Consider the following 13,538-nt stretch of genomic DNA (forward strand, 5'->3'; position numbering starts at 1 on the left):
TCTCTAACACTATCGCTCCTGCTTATAGTCGACAAAGCGGTCAACGTTACAATTTTGCAAGCGTGCGAGGTTGGAGCTGTCTTTTGACGCCTTTCAAATCGTTGCACTTCCTTATTTTACACTACCTTTGACAAGAATTGTAAAGCTAACAGAACAACTCAGCTGCAGAGTTACACCTGTTATATCTCATCTCTCTAGATCTAGAGCTGCCAACGCAATTGACAATGTTCTCACGCTCTCACGACACGCGTCCATTTTCTAACGCAGTGATAACGTCACGGAGCAAAGAGAACACTGACGGGCAGACAAGACAGAGCAAGCTGCATGATGCTGCGAGTTTTTCAGACCAATCCAGGGGAAAGCAGCAGCACAGCATCTCTCCCTCTCTTTCTCTTTCATAATTTAATCTGTTAACATTTTCAATACATCTTGTCAACTTTAAATGGTCGTTTTTAAGGTAACTGATGAGTTTTTATTAAAAATTAAAATTGTCATCACTTACCTTCATGCTGTTGCAAACCTGTATGACTTTCTTATTTCAGTGGATATCAAAAGGAGATATTAGGGAGTTTCAGTCACCATTCACTTACATTGAATGAAAAACAAGATGCAGTGACGGTGAATGGTGACTGAGACTAAACGTTTTGCTTAACATCTCCGTTTTTGTTCCATGGCAGAGAAAACTTCATACAGACTCAAGGGTGAGCAGTGATGACAGAAATTTCATTTTTAAATGAACTGCCCTTTAACTACCTGTCGAAGTGTTTGTTAAAGGTATCTGCCAAGAAAAAAAATATAAATGTTATTCAGCACATGCTAGACCTTATTCACAGCAGCGGTATCTTTGATTTTTGATGGGAATGACAACAAGGCTGTGATGGATACACTGACAGTCTCTTCGATGAGATGTACTGCAGTTTAAAGTGTTTTTGGATCGTTCCGCAGACAAAACATTGAAGAAATATCTTTTAAAGGACACTCAGTAGACAAAAAACTCCAGACAACATGAGTTGTGGAAAATCAGATGGGATATTGGAGCTTTATACAGATTTACACCGTGCATGCCATTGAAGAGATGGTAAGTCTATCCCTCACAGCCTCATTTCCATTCCCATTAAAAATCAAACATGGCGCTACTGTGAATAAGGTCTATAGATGTCAGCGCGTGTGCAGTAAGTGGTGGCAGAAAGCCCACTGATTGTTGTGTTAGATTTGACAGATTAGAGGATTAAACGAAAGTATGACACAAAACCATCATAAGTACAAATGTATTCTTAGCGGTACAATGTCTTGGTCTTGCTGGAAAGCAAGTGACTAAAGAGAAGGGTCACAATATAGGCTACATACTTTAGGCTACATGCATTCTTAATGATTTAGAGTTTTAATGTTGTATTAACTTATTAACACATAAATGCACAATAAAATATATATAAAAAAAAAAAAACATTCAAGAGACATTCAAGTAGCCTCAGTGGTTTTGTATTTACCAGCTAATGAATTAATGTGCTTTAACTGAAATTGGTCTTAAATTTTTATTTTATTTGGCCTTAAAAAGTCTTAAATTTCATTCCTTCGAACCTGCAGATACCCTGGGCAAACAACATGGTTTGATGTGTTCCGATTGTTTGTTGGGTTTCAGACATGGCGAATATGTACACGCTACTGCGGGCCGTGTCCAGCGGCTTGCCTCACATGATCCAGGAGCTTCAGGTCCACATCCATGATGAGGGTCTCCGAGCCACCAGTAACCTCTCTCAGGAAAATGTAAGTGACCTGAAGAATGCATGAAAAACAGTATAGCGTATAAAAGTGATGTAAACCAGGTTTTGATTGCAATGATTTAAAGCTGCATGTGTGCCATAATTACTCACACCTCATCAATATATTGTGAAAATGACAAAACAGGATATTTGTACAGAATAATCGTTGCTGTTCTCCTCTGATCTTTCTCGTGCAGATGCCAACCCAATTTGTGGAGTCTGTGTTAGAGGTTCACAGTAAATTTGTCCAGTTGATCAACACAGTATTAAATGGGGACCAACACTTCATGAGTGCGCTCGATAAGGTACAATTACATTTCAACGCCATTTAAAAATGAGTTCGAAATGTATTGGTGTTGTATCAGATGGTAATACCATTACATGCTACTGAATTATTACCATATTCATGAACCATGTTACTTGCATCGTACTGCATGGTACCTCAGTGCTTCTTAGTGTATGAAATTTAAAATGACAGATTCAGAGGCTAAAAGTCAAGCTTTGATGTCCATGATGTCTAACGTCCTAATGTTTAGAATTTTATTGCACCTTTAAACTTGAAAAACTAACAACGGACGCCTGTAATATTTGCAGGTGTGTCCACACTGAATGTGTTGAGACTTGTCTACCCTAAATTAAGAGGACAACCAAACAAAAACGTACTGTACAAATATATGCATGTGATCTTTTCAGTGTCTTGATGCTCTTTTCCATCTCTCAAATGAAGGCTGTTTGATTATTGGTGGTATTTTCCATGACAAGCATCACTATTGCTATTGCACTGCCCTGACAAATACACACAACCCCCTTATAATGTTGCACCCAGTTTTTCCCGGACAAGGAATACTCACATTTCCTTCTTTAGAAAATGTAGAACTGTCATTTAGGAGCTTGAAGTCGAAACCATTCTCCTTTCTGTCCAGTAGGGGGCATGTGTGAGACAAAATGTATTGCCCTATGGGTTCACGTGGGTGTTTCAAAACATATACAGTAGTATCTAAACTGCTCATTTCCCTTGCAGGCTTTAACTTCAGTTGTGAACTATAGAGAGCCCAAATCCATCTGCAAAGCGCCTGAACTGGTGTGTAATCGCTCTTTACACCCTGCTTTTAACAACGTTAGCTCGAGATGATGTCTTAACTCAACACAAACCTAGGAGACAGCACATTAACACTTTTCTGCCTGTTTTCTCACGCTGTGGCACAGCTGGCCAAGTACTGTGACAATCTGCTGAAGAAATCGGCGAAAGGAATGACTGAGAACGAGGTGGAAGACAAGCTGACCAGCTTCATCACAGTCTTCAAATACATCGACGACAAAGATGTGTTTCAGAAGGTGAATGATTCAAGTTACAAACTTTCCGATTTAAAGTTTAAAGCTTTACTCCAATTTGGGTAAATTCGACGAAGAAACTCGGGGCACTCCATGGTGGTACTCCTTGACTACTTCAAAACTGTATATTCAACTTTAAGTAAACTTTTTCAAAGTCAAGTCCTAAAATTCAAATTCAAGTCCTAGTGGCACAAACATCATTCCAAAAGTTTTCGGCTCATTTGAACTGAAACATGATAACCTGCTTTTCTGTGAGCGAGTGAGTAATTCACAGCCGATTTTGTGAGGGAGTGAGTTGTCTGACCGATTTTGTCCATGATTTAAAATATTAACGTTGTGTCCAATTCAGACTGATTCACCAAACTGAATCAACTGATTCATCAACGGTAACCATACCAATTGAGTAATTCGTTTGTAAATTGAACAGCATGTTGTGCTTAATTTGTATTTTTGCTCACAGGATTGTGTTTACCGGCATTTCCTTTGAGCAATTTCAAGTTTTGAAAGTTGTGAAAAGGGACTGACATTCTTCTTGTCTTTCTTTTTCTTTTTATTCTCGTTTGTTCTCAGTTTTACGCCAGAATGCTTGCAAAGAGGTTAATACATGGACTTTCGTTATCCATGGACTCCGAAGAAGCCATGATCAACAAACTGAAGGTAGAACAGCACTCTCACACGGCAGCCTGTCTTTACAACAGCGTAAAAGTTCACAGATGTGACTCATCCAACATAATCAAGTGTTTTCTCGCTGTGGGTGCCGAAGCTTTGTCATTATGTCTAACCACAGATGGGATTGATGAAGGGTTTCTGTGATGAAAGTGAGCAAAACGTTCTTTCTTGTGTTCTCTATCTCTTTTGTTCCTCTCATGTCCTTTTGCCTTGTAGCAAGCTTGTGGTTATGAATTCACAAGCAAACTGCACAGAATGTACACTGATATGAGCGTCAGCACCGACTTAAACAACAAATTCAACAACTTTATCAAAACCCAAGAGACTGTAGTGGACCTGGGCATCAGCTTCCAAATTTATGTATTACAGGTGAGAGAGAGCTATTACTAGGCCAATGCCTTTGAAAAATATGTTTTATTTTAATTTGTTTCTATTGATTTTGGGGTGAAATATGACTTTTGACAATTTCTTTTTTTTACATTTTTAATATTCTTACAAATGTGTTTGTATGTGTTTCAGGCGGGTGCATGGCCCCTTACACATGTTCCCTCTTCCACATTTGCCATCCCACAGGAGCTGGAGAAGAGTGTACAAATGGTAAGCTGCCATGGCAACATGCCTGGAAATCTATTATGGCATGATTAGGGCCAAGAACATAAGCTTCCTTCATGTGCTGAGAAGAACAAGTAAAATCCCCTTTTAATTTCGTTATAAATGTAGGTGACACTGATTTAACTGATGTCTTCTCTCTGCAGTTTGAGTTGTTTTATAATCAGCACTTCAGTGGAAGGAAGTTGACCTGGCTACATTATCTCTGTACAGGTAATGTCACCATATAGACACATGTATCATGCAGATTAAGGTAATTAAACATGCATTCATGACTTATCGTGGTTCCCAATCTGCCTGATTCACAAAACATCAAATTAGCATTAATCAGAACAGAGCATCTATTCTTTAAATCTGTACAGTTCTGGCATGCTGAAAACTGTAATTAATAGGGTTGTCAATGTATTAAAAATCATAATAGAATTAATTTGACGGTATACCCATTGATTAACCAAATTATTTGCACATATACACTGGCAGCCAAAAGTTTGGAATAATGTAAAGATTTTGCTATTTTGGAAGGAAAAGTGGCATTCAACTTGATCACAATGTATAGTCAGGACATTACTGATGTAAAAAACAGCACCATTACTATTTGAAGAAAAAAAAAAAAAAAAGCCATTTTTGATCAAATCTAGACAGGCCCCATTTCCAGCAGCCATCACTCCAACACCTTATCCTTGAGTAATCATGCTAAATTGCTAATTTGATACTAGAAAATCACTTGCCATTATATCAAACACAGTTGAAAGCTATTAGGTTCGTTAAATGAAGCTTAACATTGTCTTTGTGTTTGTTTTTGAGTTGCCACAGTATGCAATAGACTGGCATGTCTTAAGGTCAATATTAGGTCAAAAATGGCAAAAAAGAAACAGCTTTCTCTAGAAACTCGTCAGTCAATCATTGTTTTGAGGAATGAAGGCTATACAATGCTTGAAATTGCCAAAAAATTGAAGATGTCATACCAAGGTGTACACTACAGTCTTCAAAGACAAAGTACAACTGGCTCTAACAATGACAGAAAGAGATGTGGAAGGCCAGATGAACAACTAAAGACGATAAGTACATCAGAGTCTCTAGTTTGAGAAATAGATGCCTCACATGTCCTCAGCTGACAGCTTCATTGAATTCTACCCGCTCAACACCAGTTTCATGTACAACAGTAAAGAGAAGACTCAGGGGTGCAGGCCTTATGGGAAGAATTGCAAAGAAAAAGCCACTTTTGAAACAGAAAAACAAAAAGAAAAGGTTAGAGTGGGCAAAGAAACACATCAGATAATTGGAAAAGAGTGTTATGGATCTTAACCCCATTGAGCTTTTGTGGGATCAGCTAGACTGTAAGGTGCGTGTGAAGTATCCGACAAGACAGCCACATCTATGGCAAGTGCTACAGGAAGTGTGGGGTGAAATGTCTCATGAGGATCTGGACAAACTGACAGCTAGAATGCCAAGGATCTGCAAAGCTGTCATTGCTGCACGTGCAGGAGTTCAGAATTTTTTTTTCAAATTGTAATAGTAATTTTTCACATTATTAATGTCCTGACTATACATTGTGATCAGTTGAATGACACTTTGGTGAATAAAAGTACCAATTTCTTTCCATAAGAGCAATATCTGTACATTATTCCAAACTTTTGGCTGCCAGTGTATATCAGTATTTGAAGATAATTGAAGACACACAGCCATATGCAAAATGTTTGGGCACCCCTTGCCAAATGACGTGTTTTGTTGATTTTCCAAGTTAAAAAAAGACTTTTCAGTGAACACACTTAAACTAGGCATATTTCTGCAAATTGTTGTGCACATTTATTATTTATTTGCTTAATTTAACAGATGAAGAAAAAAAAAACAGTAAATGTGGCAGGTGCAAAAGTTTGGACACCCTTTCAGTCAGTACTTAGTAACACCACGTTTGGCAGAAATCACAGCTTCTAAATGTTTCTTGTAGTCTGCTAACAGTCTCTCTATTCTTCCTTTAGGAATTTTTCCCACTCTTACAGAATGCTTCTAGTTCAGCAATATTCTTAGGGCGTCTCACATGCACTGCATGCTTTAGATCTACCCAGAGATTTAGATAGAGTTCATCTGTTAAATTAAGCAAATAAATAAAAAATGTGCATAAATATGTCTAGTTTAAATGCGTTATCTGAAAAGATTGTGTTGTGTGTTTTTTACTTAGAAAATCAACAAAACATGTAATTTGGCTTGGGTTGCCCAAACTTTTGCATAAGACTGTCATAAATGTTTTATTTATTTAATTATTTAAACACATTTTTTTAGTTTTTCATTAAATGTACGAATGCAGTCATGGAGTCGACTTCCGAGGACGTGAATGACCAAGAGGTGTCGTATTTACAAGTGAGAAAATCTGGAACTCTACAACAGGAAATTTACAAAAAAAAAAAAAAAGTAAATTTCAGTGCTTTATTTCAGTAATATTAATGACAGAGCTTACAGTCAACTAATGTAAAGCTAGTGACTAATTAACTAATCTTTTGTTCGATATCATGCATAAAAAAATCTTCTAGGTTGTGTAAAAGCGCTATAGCGGTGTTCGCATATGCTTATCCACTAGTACAACAGAAAAAGAGCTTTTGCTGTTGAGCATTGATTATTAGTTTGGCTTCTTGCGTAATGTCGTAATAACGATTGCCCAACTCGTACGTCGAAGTTTCCCAGTTGCACTTGAAAGCAATATACTGTAAATTAACGTTAAATTTACAGCCCTAGTAATTAGGCTTTATTTGCTTTTCATTAACTATACATAAAGCTGCCACCTGCATGTCTAATTTTTGAGTACAGGTTGATTTGGTGAAGGAAGGGATCAGGTAGACATGAGAATAATATCTGTTGGCTGGTGCAGTGAAAGTCAGATTAGCCTCACCTGGCTTTTCTGCCCAACCACAGTAAATCCTTTACATGGTTCAGGATAAGAGTCGGATTATCACACTGAGCTGTGACTTCCCAGAGTAATCCATTTATACAGCAGAACATGCAAAATCCAGTCACACACACTCTCTTGCGTACAGTGGCCCTAAAAAGAATTTGGACATTTAAGCAACACGTAAAAATGTATTTTATTGTGTTAGATAACAGAAAATCTGTCTCTGTCTCTCTGTCTCAGGTGAGGTAAAGATGAACTACCTGTCCAAGCCTTATGTGGCTGTGGTAACCACCTATCAGATGGCTGTACTGCTGGCTTTCAACAACAGTGAGACTGTGAGCTACAAAGAACTGGAGGACAGCACGCAAATGAACGAGAAAGAGCTACAGAAGACCATTAAATCTCTATTGGATGTCAAGATGATCAGCCACGACTCAGAGAAAGTAGGACAGGAGGATAGCAGATATTTCTGGAAGAATGCACTTATATCTACTATATATCACCAGGATATTTGATCATTGCTTAAATGGAAATAGGTTAATAAAGCTAAAATCCACAAGGCGATGATTTACAATGATTTTTACCATGGTTAAAAGCTGTTGTTAGGCACAATGCAAAGTGGAGAACCATGGTGTAACATTTTAGGTGAAATTAATCTATAAATGGTTTACTTGAGTAAACTTGGCAGCAAATTAAGCTGGAATACGAGAAAAGCTTTTAACAAAAAAAAAAATCTAGATTGATAAAGTCTGTAGACAAACTTTGTTAGCTTGTCTAATAGTTTTAAAAGTTTAAAAAGCTTTAAGGTTATGCAAACACTACAGTTGGACAAGTCCAATAAATCATGTAGCTAGGCATTGTTAGCATGCTTTAGCATGTAGCTAAGTGTTGCTAACATGTTATGCATTGCTTGCACGTCTTAGCAAGTAGCTTAATATTGCAAGGATGTTGCAAGGTATTACTAGTATGTTTTAACATGACGCTAGGCATTGCTGCATTTTCTCACATTACTAGCATGTTGGTAGGTGTTGCTAGCATGTTTTACCATTTATTTAGGTATTGTTAGCATGCTGCTTGGTGATGTTAACATGTTTTGCATGTAGCTATGCATTGTTAGCATGTTGCTAGGTGTTGCTAGCACATTTAATCATGCAGCTAAGCATTTCTAGCATGTAGCTAGGTATTGCTAGCATGTTTTTGCATGTAGCTAGACATTTTTAGCATGTTGCTTGCTGTCACTAGCCTGTTTCAACTTAGCTTGGCATGGTTAACATTTATTAGGATGCAGATAGGCATTACTAGCATGTTTAGAGAGAGAAAGGGAGGGGCATATAGATAGAAAGAGAGAGAGAGAGAGACAGAAAGATTAGATAGAGCCACCTAAAGTATATTAAAGGCCTTGTGTAGGTTTGATTACAACTGAGTTTTGACTGCCTGAATTTTGTGCCTTCTATATTTACTGTTACGAATGTTGCTTACATAAAATGCAAACTTTTGCAACATGATGAACAGTACACTGCAGCATTATAACATAAGCTCCAAGTAAAAGTAAAGTAAATAAGACAGAAATATATTACTATTGTATACAACAAATTCTTAAAGTAATACTGTATCATACTGTATTATAATGAAAAACTGGACAACAATGATAAATTGTTGGGTTATAATAATAATAAATAACAACTGAATTCCAAAATGTTAGTAAGTGAAGTAGGTTTTGCACACCCTGTTCATAAAAAAAATATTATATATATATATAATATATGTAGGTAAATATCTTTTTTTTTTTTTAAATCACTGTATTGTTGAAAAAACATGCATTAATTATCTTTAACTAGATTTTTATTTCATTAAACATTTTGAATGTACTTAGCTACAACATTTGATATGATGATTTAAAATCAATTTTATGTAATTTTTTTAAGCAAAATTTTCGAAATGGGGCCCCGGGTTGGTCAGTTGCTTGGGGCCTCAGAAATCGTAAACCCACCCCTGGCCTTGCAGGCCGGGTAAAAGGGTCACGTGGGCCTTATATGCCCCTGAGGCCGAACGTTCCCCATCCCTGCTGTAGGAGGAGTAACTCATGGAATTTTGGTCTCAGAAGAATAAGTTGTTTAAATAGTAGAACAGTATACTTTGACAAGCCAACATAAGAATTCAGCTTTAACTGTAGGCTTTACTTTTTTAATCATAAAATTATGTGATGAGCCAATTATTATATCGCTGTGATTACAGTTGGCACATATACAGTTATTGGAATATTATACAGTTGGAATATTCAATTCATTAAATGTGCAGTAGCAGGTGTCTGCTTATTGGCTATTTTACAATGGCTTTTACAGTTGTCCATTTTACAGTTTTCTTTAGAACTATTAATTGCACCTGCAATTTACTAAAAATACACTCACACTTTCTCTTTGCCTTCAGGAGGAAATCGAGCCTGAATCCACGTTTTCCCTAATTATGAGTTTCACCAGTAAACGAACGAAGTTCAAGATCACAACCTCAATGCAGAAGGACACACCACAGGTACTGAGCAAATGTCCCGGGATCATGTTTTCATTTAGGCTCTTTGCAAATACACTGATGTTTGGTGACATAAAGCCTGTGATGCCATTTCTGGACACAGGAAATGGAACAGACGAGGAGCGCCGTGGATGAAGACAGGAAAATGTATTTGCAGGCTGCTATAGTGCGGATCATGAAAGCAAGGAAAGTCTTGAGACACAACGCCCTCATACAGGAGGTGAGATTGCATAATCCGTTTGTTAAAGGAATAGTTGACCCAACAATCCTGAATGACAGTATACAGGGTGTACAGTAGTATTGTCCCTGATGCAGAGGTTAGTGTAAGTGCACAGATCATCAGTTGTGGAGAACACCAGGAAGCCAAAGGCAGATAAGAGCACTGTGAAATGTCAGGAATGGACGACTTGGTCATAGACTGCTGTCAGAACATGCCTGAAGACCTGACAGCCCAGCAACATGCTTGACTAACATAGTGTTGCACAAAAACAAGTCATGTGTACTGCACACATTTGCCACTAAACTTGCATTCCTCTTGCTAAAGACAACCTGAACATTGTTTTTACAGTCTGAATTTCGTTAAGCCATAACATCCGTGAGGCTATAGGCTGTGGTTAAGGTATGACACACAGCAGAGTATATCCACCACCTTGTGCACACATACAAATACATATTATCAGAGATCTGTTTTCACACTGGAGGAGCATGATTGTAATGGATTAGGTAATAGATTTGCTTAATGGACTGTCAATTTCTTCTCAAGCATCAGCAACCACAGCTATTCTTACAGTGTAATAATGCAACAATCCAGCTGGAGTCCTTATGCAGAGAACTGATGTGTGGAATTGTGCTCTGTTAGTCCATGTGGTTTTCATTTCTATCTGTGCTTGCTTTGGAACAAACAGTTTCAGAGACAAACACATCTCCTGCCAGAATACAGCTCATTGCAATGGCAGCACGACTCAACCTTTCAGTTTATTGGTTTATTAAATAACAGTTCATCCGGTCATGTGCTTCAAAAGGCCCATCTTACTGCGGAAATACAGATTTTGAATTTCAATAGAGTGTCTTGATGCTGAAAATATGTATGCATGTCCTCAACCTTAATCTTTTCTTAGGCTTTGCAGAAGATACGTTTATAATCAAACTTTTGACCAAGACTTTAAAATCACACAGTGCGCGTCCGAATCAAGGCTGTTTGGAATGGAATACTAGCTTACTGCTTACTTCATACTGCATAGCATACACTGCACAATGCCTACTATTAAAAACATTGTGCAATATGGAACAATAAATGTTTCAAATACTAGTATACTTCATTTATTTCATACTACACAGCATATACTCTTCTGCCTATTGAAAAAAATAGTAAATTAAAAAGTATGCATTATGGAATGATAAAAGTCTCAAATGCTGTTGTGCTACATTTACTTCAAACTGCACAGCATATACCATCTGTTCCCTAGTATTTTTAAAAAACAGTACTTGGAAAAAAGTACAGTTATGTCGTAAAAATGACATCTCTCGTAATAACCAGATAGTTCATTCATGAAAATAACATATTTTCTTTTATGTGGTAATTTATCACTTTGTGCACGTCAACGGTAGAGTTGCGGCTCTGCTCTGTACCCTATATAAATAATGGTAAATGAATTCAACATATGGTAACCAAAGCACAGTTGTTTGAAATGATTTATCTTTATCTTCTTCTCTGTTTAAGTCATCAAGACGTTTTACAATGTGAAAGTGAATAATAACACAAAACATGAATGGCATGACTTTTTTGTTTTTTCTTTTTCTTTTTTAAGATTTACGCATTTCAGTTCCATCATAAAATTCAATCAAATTGAATGGAGTAATCTAATAAAAGAAAATAAATCTTGAAAATAGACTTAAATATTTTTGAGTAAGTTCAGATTCAGCAAATGCATCGAAATATCGATGTACAATAGCTTTACTTCAACAGTTTAGAATTAAAACGTTTTTATTCATTGCACACTTTAAGTGGCAAATAAAATGTCAACCAAAAAACAATATTTTATTTTTGTCATAAATGCCTCTGTAGTTTCATTGTTTAAATGCTCGACAAAACATTGGATTGCATATATATTTATACATTCGTTGTCTAAAGAATAATTGACGTTAGACAAGTGCACAATGAACAATCTCTCATGAACACATTCAATATATTTATCATATGCTATCATTTGTAACATGATCTGTTTGATAAGTGGCGGATGAAATTTGTGCATTATTTTCTATTTGTCATTAAAATAGCTACTTTTATGATTTGACACTATCATAGCTTTTTAAAGATCAGTTTGTGATAGCCCGACATGGGTTATGTATGAATGTTGGGCAAAACTCCCAAGGGGTACACTTATTAGTCTATTCAAATATTACTATAATTTGATTAATTAAATTGAATATATTCTCGTCCTTTTTGTGAATACTCCAAAACTCTTTGGCTTGCAGTTTACACTAACACGGTTTAGAAAACATAGGCCTTGTCCAGCTTCATTTTTGGAATATTTTCCTCTGAAACCTTGTGATTTGCAGAGGAAAATCCAAACATCCATGCTGACTTTACAAAATGTTACGAATTAAAACAATTTCACATGTAGGATTCAGTTACCTCTAGCCTTCACTGTATTCCAATCACAAGTGGGCTGTGACATAAAAAGTGATGCGTAGAAATATCTCACTAAAACTACAGATGTCGTTTTTATGACATAATATCTCGTTACTTCGAGAAAAGATTTTGTATTTATGACAATATCTTGGTAGTACGAGAAAAGATGTCATTTTTGACATATCTCGTTATTACAACATAACTCTGGTTATTATGAGAAAAGATGATGTTTTTATTGCACGGTATCTCGTTATTACGAGAAGTTGTTTTTCAACATAATTAAGTGAAAAAAGTATGTAGCAGCATTGCATCACCGTATAAAAGTATGCAATATGGAACGATAAACATTTCAAATGCTAGTAAGCTACATTTACTTTAAATTGCACAGTGTATACCCTATGTTGCCTACAATTTAAAAACAAATATATGAAAAAGTAAGCAAGGTGGAACGATAAACGTTTTTAAATGCTAGTATACTGTATTTATTTCATACTGCACAGGATGTACTGCATGCTGCCTATTTAAAAAATAGTATGTGAAAAAGTATGCAGTATGGAATGGTAAATGTTTTAAATGCTAATGTGCCACATGTACTTCATAATAAACAGCTTGTACTATATACTGCCTACTTTTTTATAAACAGAAAGTTAATAAGTAGGCAATATAGAATGATAAACGTTTTAAATGCTAGTACGCTACATTTATTTCATACTGCACAGCATATATTTTATGCTGCCTACGATTAAAAAAAAAATAGTGTATGAAAAAATGTGCAATATTGTATGATAAACTTTTCAAATGCAAGTATGCTACATTTATTTCATACTGCACAGCATATGTTGTATACTGCCTACTATTTAAAAAATAGAATGTGAAAATGTGTGCAATATGGAACAATAGACACTTCAAATGCTAGTATGCTACTCTTCATTCTGCAGAGCATACACTGTATATGGCCTATTTATTTATATTCTAAATAGAACTGTATGTGAAAAGTATGCAGTATGGAACAATAAACGTTTTAAATGGAAGTATGCTACATTTACTTACTGCACAGAATATATTGTATACTGCCTACTATTTAAAAAAAAAATATATGTAAAAAAGTATGCAATATGGAACAATA

General features: G+C 36.1%; 1 protein-coding gene across 1 annotated transcript in view; it reads left to right on the plus strand.

Moving 5' to 3' along the window:
* The window catches only part of cul2 (cullin 2), a 31,000-nt gene that overhangs the window by 16,260 nt on the left and 1,202 nt on the right, over nucleotides 1–13,538 (plus strand). The window contains exons 10-20 of the mRNA XM_051687675.1: nucleotides 1,640–1,764; nucleotides 1,958–2,065; nucleotides 2,782–2,841; nucleotides 2,967–3,095; nucleotides 3,663–3,749; nucleotides 3,978–4,130; nucleotides 4,281–4,358; nucleotides 4,517–4,583; nucleotides 7,495–7,697; nucleotides 9,682–9,783; nucleotides 9,884–10,000. Of these exons, the coding sequence (XP_051543635.1) occupies nucleotides 1,640–1,764; nucleotides 1,958–2,065; nucleotides 2,782–2,841; nucleotides 2,967–3,095; nucleotides 3,663–3,749; nucleotides 3,978–4,130; nucleotides 4,281–4,358; nucleotides 4,517–4,583; nucleotides 7,495–7,697; nucleotides 9,682–9,783; nucleotides 9,884–10,000 (1,229 nt within the window). The remainder of the gene's footprint in view (nucleotides 1–1,639; nucleotides 1,765–1,957; nucleotides 2,066–2,781; nucleotides 2,842–2,966; nucleotides 3,096–3,662; nucleotides 3,750–3,977; nucleotides 4,131–4,280; nucleotides 4,359–4,516; nucleotides 4,584–7,494; nucleotides 7,698–9,681; nucleotides 9,784–9,883; nucleotides 10,001–13,538) is intronic.

This window comes from Myxocyprinus asiaticus, chromosome 44 (assembly GCF_019703515.2).
Source record: "Myxocyprinus asiaticus isolate MX2 ecotype Aquarium Trade chromosome 44, UBuf_Myxa_2, whole genome shotgun sequence".
Taxonomy (NCBI): Eukaryota; Metazoa; Chordata; class Actinopteri; order Cypriniformes; family Catostomidae; genus Myxocyprinus; species Myxocyprinus asiaticus.